Source organism: Oncorhynchus tshawytscha, linkage group LG16 (genome assembly GCF_018296145.1).
Source record: "Oncorhynchus tshawytscha isolate Ot180627B linkage group LG16, Otsh_v2.0, whole genome shotgun sequence".
NCBI classification, from domain to species: domain Eukaryota; kingdom Metazoa; phylum Chordata; class Actinopteri; order Salmoniformes; family Salmonidae; genus Oncorhynchus; species Oncorhynchus tshawytscha.
In genome coordinates this window covers 85,379,086-85,391,933 of record NC_056444.1, presented here as the reverse complement: position 1 = coordinate 85,391,933, position 12,848 = coordinate 85,379,086, and the positions used below count along the sequence as shown (strand labels likewise).

Genomic DNA, 12,848 nt, shown 5'->3' with positions numbered 1-12,848 from the left:
AATGCAGAAACGTCAAAGTTCCGACTCCGTAAATACATGGCTCTGACGCTGTACCAACCTGAGAGTAGTCAGACTAAGGATGTGGGTGGGGGTGTGTGGCCCCTCTCTGTAGAGGCTGGGCAGGTGGTAGGTGTGGAGGGCCTCAACATTCATGCTGAGAGGTATCTCCATAACCACCTCCTCTGGGTTTCCCTGGGGCTCGTTCTGGGTGAAGGAATGGATGGTTGAGGTTTTTTTATTTTCTCAAAGACACCAGCGTTGTGGTTGAAGTGCGTTTCAAAGATGGCAAATGGCCAAAGTTGAGTAATGTCATTGATTGTTGAAGGAGACGAGGGATGAAAGAACATAGGATGAAAATGAGGGATGAAAGAACATAGGATGAAAATGAGGGATGAAAGAACATAGGATGAAAATGAGGGATGAAAGAACATAGGATGAAAATGAGAAAAGTTCATGATACAACAAAGTTCATACGTATATACGTTATTTTTAGTTCAACACAATTTTTTATTTTATTTTAAAAACACTAGATGGCAACATAATCATTTAACATCCATGTGTTATCTGTTCCTGGAGTTAGATTGTGTTATTTGAAATGTAAAATAAATATGGATCTTGATATTGAGCAATTCGACTACAATGTTTTAGCTTTCTGTATTGGGTTATTGATTTATTTGAAAGATAATTTAATGTGATTTAAATAAAATGTCACAAAGAGCAGAGCATAGATTTTTGTCCTCAGAATCAGAATTAGTATCAGAATACAGGAGTACCAGTATATTTACACTAGTACCAGTATATAGTATATTTACACTAGTACCAGTATACTGTATAATTACACTAGTACCAGTATACAGTATATTTACACTAGTACCAGTATACAGTATATTTACACTAGTACCAGTATACAGTATATTTACACTAGTACCAGTATACAGTATATTTACACTAGTACCAGTATACAGTATACTTAGAGTATTACCAGTATACAGTATATTTAGAGTAGTAACAGTATACAGTATATTTAGAGTACTATCAGTATACAGTATATTTGGACTAGTATCAGTATACAGTATATTTAGAGTAGTAACAGTATACAGTATATTTAGAGTACTATGAGTATACAGTATATTTGGACTAGTATCAGTATACAGTATATTTGGACTAGTATCAGTATACAGTATATTTAGAGTAGTATCAGTATACATTATATTTAGACTAGTACCAGTATACAGTATATTTAAAGTAGTACCAGTATACAGTATATTTAAACTAGTATCAGTATACAGTATATTTAGACTAGTACCAGTATACAGTATATTTACACTAGTATCAGTATACAGTATATTTAGACTAGTACCAGTATACAGTAGATTTACACTAGTATCAGTATACAGTATATTTACACTAGTATCAGTATACAGTATATTTAGACTAGTATCAGTATACAGTATATTTGCATTAGTATCAGTATACAGTATATTTACACTAGTATCAGTATACAGTATATTTAGAGTAGTATCAGTATACAGTATATTTAGACTAGTATCAGTATACAGTATATTTGCATTAGTATCAGTATACAGTATATTTACACTAGTACCAGTATACAGTATATTTACACTAGTACCAGTATACAGTATATTTACACTAGTACCAGTATACAGTATATTTAGACTAGTATCAGTATACAGTATATTTGCATTAGTATCAGTATACAGTATATTTAGACTAGTATCAGTATACAGTATATTTAGACTAGTATCAGTATACAGTATATTTAGAGTAGTATCAGTATACAGTATATTTAGACTAGTACCAGTATACAGTATATTTACACTAGTATCAGTATACAGTATATTTACACTAGTACCAGTATACAGTATATTTACACTAGTATCAGTATACAGTATATTTAGACTAGTACCAGTATACAGTATATTTAGAATGGTATCAGTACACATTGTATTCAGACTAGTACATTATAACCCCCCCATCCTCCACCTCCCAAATCCTAATTGAATCACTGTTAGTGAGACTACATAATGACATATAGTATGGTAAGATAGTGGTATTGATGTGTGTGTGTGTGTGTGTGTGTGTGTGTGTGTTTGTGTGTGTGTGTGTGTGTGTGCGTGTATGTGTGCTGTGTGTCTGTGTAAATATATAGCTGTGACCTTGAAGCAACAAAAATGGGACGTTGTAGATAAACCTGTCTCCTCCTCCTCCTACATTTCCTCTCTATCTCATCCCTCCACGCTTCCCTCTCCCTCTCTCTATCGCCCATTCACCTGTCTCTTCTATATTTCCTCCCTCCGTCCTATACCCCTACCCTTCCCTCTCCCTCTCTCTATCACCCATTCACCTGTCTCTTCAATATTTCCTCTCTATCTCATCCCTCCACGCTTCCCTCTCCCTCTCTCTATCACCCATTCACCTGTCTCTTCTATATTTCCTCCCTCTGTCCTATACCCCTACCCTTCTTTATTCAATTCTAGATTAGAATTTCTAGATTATTTAGTTTGGTTTGTTCTCTATTTGTTGTGGAGATCTGATAGTAGAAATGCCACTCTTTTCTACATTTTGCCATATGGCGAAAGATTTATCGTGGCCTAGCAGGTATATGTACTGTATACCTTAAAGACTGTGTGTGTGGCTGTAAGCTAGAGAGAGTGAGTGTCTGTTTGTGTACTTGTGTATTTGCAGATGTAGGATCTTAATTTGAGAAAAATTTCCTGCAGCTACATAAAATTATAATGTGGATTATATATATATATATATATTTGAAATCAAATTGGAAATTACTTTAAGCGTTTTTAAAACTCAAACACACTACATTTGTACAATAGAATGTATTATTAATGAGAGAAACATCTTAATATTGACTTTCATATTTGCGTCATTTATGTGCAAAGTTGGCTGGATGTCCTTTGGGTGGTGGACCATTCATGATACACACGGGAAACTGTTGAGCGTGAAAAACTCTGACATCAATAAGGGATTCATAGCTTTCACCTGGATTCACCTGGTCAGTCTATCTCATGGAAACAGCAGGTGTTCTTAAGGTATTCCAGCACCTAACAACATTTTAAAAAATCCCCACAATCCCTCTCCCAAACAACCTCTTACATGCTTCTCCCAGCCAGATATGAGCTAGTGATCTAAGGATTTGTGTGTGTGTGTGTGTGTGTGTACCTCTATGTCGGGTCTGGCCAGCAGCAGTGAGAAGTTGATGCTGTCCTCTCTGGTCAAAATGGCCACCGCCTCTTCTCTGTTCTGGATATCAATACCATTTATCTAGTGGGAAACAGGAAGACATTATAGACTGTTCTGGATATCAATACCATTTATCTAGTGGGAAACAGGAAGACATTATAGACTGTTCTGGATATCAATACCATTTATCTAGTGGGAAACAGGAAGACATTATAGACTGTTCTGGATATCAATACCATTTATCTAGTGGGAAACAGGAAGACATTATAGACTGTTCTGGATATCAATACCATTTATCTAGTGGGAAACAGGAAGACATTATAGACTGTTCTGGATATCAATACCATTTATCTAGTGGGAAACAGGAAGACATTATAGACTGTTCTGGATATCAATACCATTTATCTAGTGGGAAACAGGAAGACATTATAGACTGTTCTGGATATCAATACCATTTATCTAGTGGGAAACAGGAAGACATTATAGACTGTTCTGGATGTCAATACCGTTTATCTACTGGGGTACCAGTACTGAGTCAATGATAACACGGCTATATACCTGGGGTACCAGTACTGAGTCAATGATAACACGGCTATATACCTGGAGTACCAGTACTGAGTCAATGATAACATGGCTATATACCTGGGGTACCAGTACTGAGTCAATGATAACATGGCTATATACCTGGAGTACCAGTACTGAGTCAATGATAACATGGCTATATACCTGGAGTACCAGTACTGAGTCAATGTGCAGGGGTACAAGGTAATAACATGGCTATATACCTGGGTACCAGTACTGAGTCAATGTGCTGGGGTACAAGGTAATAACATGGCTATATACCTGGAGTACCAGTACTGAGTCAATGTGCAGGGGTACAAGGTAATAACATGGCTATATACCTGGGTACCAGTACTGAGTCAATGATAACACAGCTATATACCTGGGGTACTAGTACTGAGTCAATGATAACATGGCTATATACCTGGAGTACCAGTACTGAGTCAATGTGCAGGGGTACAAGGTAATAACATGGCTATATACCTGGGGTACCAGTACTGAGTCAATGTGCAGGGGTACGAGGTAATAACATGGCTATATACCTGGGGTACCAGTACTGAGTCAATGTGCAGGGGTACGAGGTAATAACATGGCTATATACCTGGGGTACCAGTACTGAATCCATGTGCAGGGGTATGAGGTAATTGAGGTAGGTATGTACATATGTACATATGCACTATATACAAAAGTATGTGGACACCCCTTGAAATGAGTGGATTTTGCTATTTCAGCCACATCTGTTGCTGACATTTGTATAAAATCCAGGACACAGATATGCCCTCTCCATAGACTGTCACGAATCCCGCTTCCTGAGTCTGTGTTTGCCTGTGTTTCTGTCCTGGAGTGTGTTTCCGGTGTCCTGGAACGCATCCTGTCTGGTTGCCGGGCGAATTAGCTTGTTGGGAGATCGATGTTCATCCGCACCTGTATCCCATCAGTAATCTGCACACCTGTCCTGATCATCACCTCTCCCCTTCAAAAGCTCTGACCTGACATCCATTCCCTACCGGATCGTTAGCCATGAACAGTATGTTGTGCCATAGTATCAGCCTCAAGTTGGATAGAATTTGTTTTGTTGTTTTTTACGTATTGCTTGCCTTAAACTTACCTCCGTTTGTTCTGTCTTCAGTTACTCACCCGGATCATTTACCCCATATTCGCCTGGTCGTCGGAGGATTCCGCTACCCCATTGGATCCACCTATTTACTCCCATCAACTCACCACCGCTGCCCGCTACGCCACCTGGATATATCTACCCATTCACATTCACTTGTAAATAAGTACTCACCTTCTTTCTACTCTCCTTGTCCTGGTCTGCTTCTGGGTTCGATTTTGAAAGAACGTGACATAGACAAACATTGGCAGTAGAATGGCCTTACTGAAGAGCTCAGTGACATTCAATGTGGCACCGTCACAGGATGCCACCTTTCCAACAAGTCAGTTCATCCAATTTCTGCCCTGCTAGATGCTAGAGAAGCTGCTAGAGCTGGAGAGAACAGTAAGTGCTGTTATTGGTGGGGCGTCCCGGGTGGCTAGGGCACTGCATCACAGTGCTAGTTGTGTCACCAGAGACTCTGGGTTTGAGCCCAGGCGCTGTCGCAGCCGGCCGCGACCAGGAGGCCCATGGAGCGGCGCACAATTGGCCCAGCGCCGTCTGGGTTAGGGAGGGTTTGGCCGGCAGGGATATTCTTGTCTCATTGCGCACTAGCGACTCCTGTGGCAGGCCGGGCGCAGTGCACACTGGCCAGGTCGCCAGGTGTATGGTGTTTCCTCCGACACATTGGTGCGGCTGGCTTCTGGGTTGGATGTGCATTGTGTTAAGAAGCAGTGCGGCTTGGTTGGGTTGTGTTTCGGAGGACGCATGGCTCTCGACCTTCACCTCTCCCGAGTCCGTACGGGAGTTGCAGCGATGAGACAAGACTGTAACTACCAATTGGAAACCACGGAATTGGGGAGAAAAAAGGGGTAAAAATACGTATATACTGTGTGTATATATATATATATATAAATATACAAAATGTGCTGTAGGCTGTCTCATCGCTGTTGGTAATCAAGCCTAACACTGTAGTGTCGTCTGCAAACTTGATGATTGAGTTGGAGGCATGCATGGCCACTCAGTCATGGGTGAACAGTCATGGGTGAACAGGGAGTACAGGAGAGGGCTGAGAATGCACCCTTGTGGGGCCCCAGTGTTGAGGATAAGCGGGGTGGAGATGTTGTTTCCTACCCTCACCACCTGGGGGCGGCCCATCAGAAAGTCCAGGAACCTGTTGCACAGGGCGGGGTTGAGACCCAGGGTCTCGAGCTTAATGACGAGTTTGGAGGGTACTATGGTGTTAAATGCTGAGCTGTAGTTGATGAACAGCATTCTTACATAGGTATTCCTCTTGTCCAGATGCGTTAGGGCAGTGTGCAGTGTTGTTGCGATTGCGTCGTCTGTGGACCTGGGTGTCAAGGGTGTCAAGTAAGGTTGGAGGTGATATGGTCCTTGACTAGTCTCTCAAAACTTCATGATGACGGAAGTGAGCGCTACGGGGCAATAGTCGTTTAGCTCAGTTGCCTTGACTTTCTTGGGAACAGGAGCAATGGTGGCCCACTTGAAGCATGTGGGAACAGAAGACTGAGTATGTCCGTAAACACACCATCCAGCTGGTCTGCGCATGCTCTGAGGACGTGGCTGGGGATGCCGTCTGGGCCGGTAGCCTTGTGAGTGTTAACACATTTAAATATTTTACTCACGTTGGCTGAGGTGGAGGAGGTTTTGGTAGCGGGCAGTCAGTGGCACTGTATTGTCCTCAAAGCGAGCGAAGAAGTTTTTTAGTTTGTCTGGGAGCAAGACGTCGGTGTCCGCGACGGGGCTGGTTTTCTTTTTGCAGTCCATGATTGACTGTAGACCCACATACCTCTCATGTCTGAGCCGTTGAATTGCGATTCTACTTTGTCTCTATACTGATGCTTAGCTTGTTTAATTGCCTTGCGGAGGGAATATATAGACTGTTTGTATTCAGTCATGTTTCCAGTCGCCTTTTCGTGATTAAAAGCAGTGCGAACCGCACTTTCAATTTTGTGCGAACGCTGCCATCAATCCACGGTTTTTGGAAGGTTTTAATAGTCACTGTGGGTACATCATCACCGATGCAGTTGCTAATAAACTCGCTCAATGAATCAGCGTATTCATCAATGTTGTTGTCTGAGGCTATCCAGAAATATCCCAGTCCACGTGATCGAAGTAATCTTCGAGCGTGGAATCAGATTGGTCGGACCAGCGTTGAACAGACCTGAGCACGGGCGTTTCCTGTTTTAGTTTCTGTCTAAAGGCTGGGAGCAACAAAATGGAGTCATGGTCATATTTCCCGAGAGGAGGGCGAGGGAGGGCTTTGTATGCGTCACAGAACTTTGAGCAGCAGTGTTCCAGAATGCTGCCAGCCCGGGTCGTGCATTCGATATGGTGATAAGATTTAGGGAGCCTTGTTTTCAGATTAGCCTTGTTAAAATCCCCAGCTACAATAAATGCAACCTCAGGATATGTGGTTTCCTGTTTACATAGAGTCCAATGAAGTTCTTTCAGGGCCGTCGAGGTGTCTGCTTGGGGGGGGTATACACGGCTGTGATTATAATCGAAGAGAATTCTCTTGGTAGATAATGCGGTCGACATTTGATTGTGAGGAATTCTAGGTCAGGTGAACAAAAGGACTTGAGTGCCTGTATGCTGTTATAATGGCACCACGACTCGTTAATCATAAGGCATACACCCCGCCCTTCTTCTTACCAGAAAGATGCTTGTTTCTGTTCGGCGCGATGCGTGAAGAAACCAGCTGGCTGTCCCGACTCCGATAGCGTGTCTCGGGTGAGCCATGTTTCCGTGAAACAAAGAACGTTACAGTCTCTAATGTTTCTCTGGAAGGCTACCCTTGCAAGGATCTCGTCTACCTTGTCGAGAGACTGGACATTGGCGAGCAGTATGCTCGAGAGCGGGTAGAGTACCGGGTGGTTTGGAACAAGAAACCAACATCAGTAACCATGGTGATATGGAGCAGTGATTAGCCATTATTTTCAACTCCCTGACAGGCAGCTCACAGAGACTTTTATCGTGTTGAGTAAAAGTTGCGTCATCCTTCGTTCCTTCTCCTCTATTTTTAGGCAGAACTGTCAGCCTGTCACTGGGGCACTCTCTCACCACCCAGTAACAGTACAGAAAGTGGCTAAAGCTCTACTAGAGATTAGAAGTGAATTGGCCTACTTTGTCGGGTGGGTGGCGTGTGTGTGTGTTGGCCTACCTGCAGAATTCTGTCTCCCTCACGGATACGTCCGTTCTTTGCTGCTATACTGTTGGGATTGACCTGAAGAGAAGAGATGAGTTATGGGCCAATGTAGTACACTAGTGTCAAGGATTAGTACCAGATCTTGTTTTTTCTATATTTTAATTGGTCTTGGTCACAACATGGTCTTGGTCGTGGTCTCAACATGGTCTTTGTCTCAACATGGTCTTGGTCTCAACATGGTCTTGGTCGTGGTCTCAACATGGTCTTAACATGGTCTTGGTCTCAACATGGTCTTAACATGGTCTGGTCTCAACATGGTATTGGTCTCAACATGGTCTTACAATGGTATTGGTCTCAACATGGTCTTGGTTTCATCATGGTCTTAACATGGTCTTGGTCTCAACATGGTCTTGGTCTTAACATGGTCTTGGTCTCATCATGGTCTTAACATGGTCTTGGTCTCATCATGGTCTTAACATGGTCTTTGTCTCAACATGGTCTTGGTCCCAACATGGGTTTGGTCTCAACATGGTCTTCATACACTGGGTCTCTAAAGGTCTCTAATCTCTGGTTAATACATATGGTGCTGGCCTTTTTTCTCACCTCTCCTACATATATTCCCAGGTCCTCCTCATCATCTGTACAGTAACACACTGTCAACCCCAGCTTGTCCTGTTGACTGGACTTATACAGCTCCACCTCCTATAGAGAAGGAGGGAGAGAGAGACAGGAAGAGAGAGGAATAGGAGTGAGAAAGAGATAGAGAGAAGAGAAGATTAGAGAGATGAAGGAAAAGATGGAAAAGGAGAGGGGGGAGAAAATAGGAGAGAGAGTAAGAGAGAGAGAAGGAGGGAGAGAGAGAGAGAGAAGGAAGGAGAGAGAGAAGGAGAGAGAGAGTAAGAGAAGAGGGAGAGAGAGTATGAAAGAGAAGGAGGGGGAGAGAGCGTATGAGAGGGAATAAGGGAGAGAGAGAGAGCAAGAGAGAGAATAAGGGAGAGAGGGAGAGAGTAATAGATAGTAAGAGAGAGGAGGGAGAGATGAGAGAGAGAGAGTAATAGATAGTAAGAGAGAGGAGGGAGAGATGAGAGAGAGAGAGTAATAGATAGTAAGAGAGAGGAGGGAGAGATGAGAGAGAGAGTAATAGATAGTAAGAGAGAGGAGGGAGAGATGAGAGAGAGAGAGAGTAATAGAGAGAAGGGAGGAAGAGGGAGGGAGAGAGCAAAAACAAACATTTGTTTGAGATTCTCACAAATGACTACAAGTGTCATACTGTGCTGTACAGTATACACCCTAGAGTACAAAGACCAATGTTGCTGAAAAACAGAAATTCGGCCAACATTCATCTTAATAAGCATTCTTCACAAACTGCCGTAGTTTTCTAGCTCTGGGTGCAACGAGCCTACTGAATCTAAAATATCAGAGTCATCTCCATTTCATTGGATTTCAGCCCATTTGGATCAATTCCATTTCATTTGCATTCATGCCCTAACAAAAAAATCTTAGATACTGTATCTGCCGGTTCCATTACAAATTCTATTGCGCTTCTCTTGGTGTTTCCATCTAATTTGTAAGTGAGAGACAGATGGAGGAGGCAGCCAGCCTCTTGACACATTACACTGCACCTATTCAGTGTACAATCTTTGTATTTCATTTGTTGTTGTTGACTAAATCAAGTGGCAGAGCAGAGATTTAATCAATGAAGGCTGTGAGTTCACACAGTCTTATTGGAAGGAGTAGGACCTTGTATTATAGTAAGCTGCCCTTTGGGTGTTTCACAACCGGCCTTGGATTGGGCGGCGCAAAATTGGCCCAGCGTTATCCGGGTTAGGGTTTGGCCCGGGGGTAGGCCGTCATTGTAAAATAAGAATTTGTTCTTAACCGACTTGCCTAGTTAAATAAAGAATAATAAACTAAATTAAAATAGTACTTTAGAATGTGGTACATTTTAAAGGGATACATCAAGAGTTTTGGCAATGAAGTCCTTTATCTACTTCCTTAAAGAGTCAGATGAACTTGTGGACACCATTTTTATGTCTCTGCATGCGGTCTGAAGGAAGATGCTAAGTAGCGTTAGCGCAATTGATTTTTAGCGTTAACGCAATGCCTTGATGTCTCATGGGAACAGCTAGCATGCTAGTTGTTCCTGTAGACTTCCAGTCATTGCGCTAACACCAATTAGCAGAAACTACCTCTGACTTCCGTCATAGAGACGTAAAAATGGTTATCCACGAATGAATCTGACTCTGGAGAAGTAGATAGAGAGCAGTGCCAAAATTCCTTTACAGTGGAGGTCCACACCTCGAGGTCTGGAGATCTACAGTACTGGGTGTGCAGGCTTTCATTCCAGCCCTGCAGTAACACACTTGATTCAGCTAATTATGATCCAGAGTGGTCCTAATCGTGATCGTTGATTATATGGGCCAGGTGTGTTAGTGATAGGCAGGGACGGAAATTAATCTGTTTTGTTACAATGGCTTCTCCATCTGTAGTCTTCTTTTTGAACAGCATAAGATAACTGCTTCTGTTACATCTAGACCATGATCGTGAGAAGCTAGACCATTATCGTGAGAAGCTAGTCCATTATCGTGAGAAGCTAGACCATTATCGTGAGAAGCTAGTCCATTATCGTGAGAAGCTAGACCATTATCGTGAGAAGCTAGTCCATTATCGTGAGAAGCTAGTCCATTATCGTGAGAAGCTAGTCCATTATCGTGAGAAGCTAGTCCGTGATCGTGAGAAGTTAGAGCATTATCGTGAGAAGCTAGACCATGATCGTGAGAAGCTAGTCCATTATCGTGAGAAGCTAGACCGTGATCGTGAGAAGCTAGAGCATTATCGTGAGAAGCTAGTCCATGATCGTGAGAAGCTAGATCATTATCGTGAGAAGCTAGTCCATGATCGTGAGAAGCTAGAGCATTATCGTGAGAAGCTAGACCGTGATCGTGAGAAGCTAGAGCATTATCGTGAGAAGCTAGTCCATTATCGTGAGAAGCTAGAGCATTATCGTGAGAAGCTAGTCCATTATCGTGAGAAGCTAGACCGTGATCGTGAGAAGCTAGAGCATTATCGTGAGAAGCTAGTCCATTCTCGTGAGAAGCTAGAGCATTATCGTGAGAAGCTAGTCCATTATCGTGAGAAGCTAGAGCATTATCGTGAGAAGCTAGTCCATTATCGTGAGAAGCTAGTCCATTATCGTGAGAAGCTAGAGCATTATCGTGAGAAGCTAGAGCATTATCGTGAGAAGCTAGACCGTGATCGTGAGAAGCTAGAGCATTATCGTGAGAAGCTAGTCCATGATCGTGAGAAGCTAGATCATTATCGTGAGAAGCTAGTCCATGATCGTGAGAAGCTAGAGCATTATCGTGAGAAGCTAGACCGTGATCGTGAGAAGCTAGAGCATTATCGTGAGAAGCTAGTCCATTATCGTGAGAAGCTAGAGCATTATCGTGAGAAGCTAGTCCATTATCGTGAGAAGCTAGACCGTGATCGTGAGAAGCTAGTCCATTATCGTGAGAAGCTAGAGCATTATCGTGAGAAGCTAGTCCATTATCGTGAGAAGCTAGAGCATTATCGTGAGAAGCTAGAGCATTATCGTGAGAAGCTAGAGCATTATCGTGAGAAGCTAGTCCATGATCGTGAGAAGCTAGTCCATTATCGTGAGAAGCTAGTCCATTATCGTGAGAAGCTAGAGCATTATCGTGAGAAGCTAGAGCATTATCGTGAGAAGCTAGAGCATTATCGTGAGAAGCTAGAGCATTATCGTGAGAAGCTAGTCCATTATCATGAGAAGCTAGTCCATTATCGTGAGAAGCTAGTCCATTATCGTGAGAAGCTAGCCGTGATCGTGAGAAGCTAGAGCATTATCGTGAGAAGCTAGACCGTGATCGTGAGAAGCTAGAGCATTATCGTGAGAAGCTAGTCCATTATCGTGAGAAGCTAGTCCATGATCGTGAGAAGCTAGACCGTGATCGTGAGAAGCTAGTCCATTATCGTGAGAAGCTAGACCGTGATCGTGAGAAGCTAGAGCATTATCGTGAGAAGCTAGTCCATTATCGTGAGAAGCTAGACCATTATCGTGAGAAGCTAGACCGTGATCGTGAGAAGCTAGACCGTGATCGTGAGAAGCTAGACCATGATCGTGAGAAGCTAGACCGTGATCGTGAGAAGCTAGACCATTATCGTGAGAAGCTAGACCATGATCGTGAGAAGCTAGACCATTATCGTGGGAAGCTAGACCGTGATCGTGAGAAGCTAGACCATTATCGTGAGAAGCTAGACCGTGATCGTGAGAAGCTAGACCGTGATCGTGAGAAGCTAGACCGTGATCGTGAGAAGCTAGACCATGATCGTGAGAAGCTAGACCGTGATCGTGAGAAGCTAGACCATGATCGTGAGAAGCTAGACCGTGATCGTGAGAAGCTAGACCGTGATCGTGAGAAGCTAGACCATGATCGTGAGAAGCTAGACCATGATCGTGAGAAGCTAGACCATGATCGTGAGAAGCTAGACCGTGATCGTGAGAAGCTAGAGCATTATCGTGAGAAGCTAGTCCATGATCGTGAGAAGCTAGACCATTATCGTGAGAAGCTAGAGCATTATCGTGAGAAGCTAGTCCATTATCGTGAGAAGCTAGTCCATGATCGTGAGAAGCTAGACCGTGATCGTGAGAAGCTAGACCGTGATCGTGAGAAGCTAGAGCATTATCGTGAGAAGCTAGTCCATGATCGTGAGAAGCTAGACCATTATCGTGAGAAGCTAGAGCATTATCGTGAGAAGCTAGTCCATTATCGTGAGAAGCTAGTCCATTAT

The 12,848-nt window shown here is 43.0% G+C and overlaps 1 protein-coding gene across 1 annotated transcript in view; it reads right to left on the bottom strand.

Annotated features, from left to right (window-relative positions):
- LOC112235440 (PDZ domain-containing protein 4-like) overlaps positions 1-12,848 on the bottom strand; it is a 67,295-nt gene that overhangs the window by 10,216 nt on the left and 44,231 nt on the right. Inside the window, exons 5-8 of the mRNA XM_024380183.2 lie at positions 8,643-8,741; positions 8,055-8,117; positions 3,196-3,297; positions 59-204 (exon numbers count right to left, since the gene is read on the bottom strand). Coding sequence (XP_024235951.2) covers positions 59-204; positions 3,196-3,297; positions 8,055-8,117; positions 8,643-8,741 — 410 coding nt within the window. The remainder of the gene's footprint in view (positions 1-58; positions 205-3,195; positions 3,298-8,054; positions 8,118-8,642; positions 8,742-12,848) is intronic.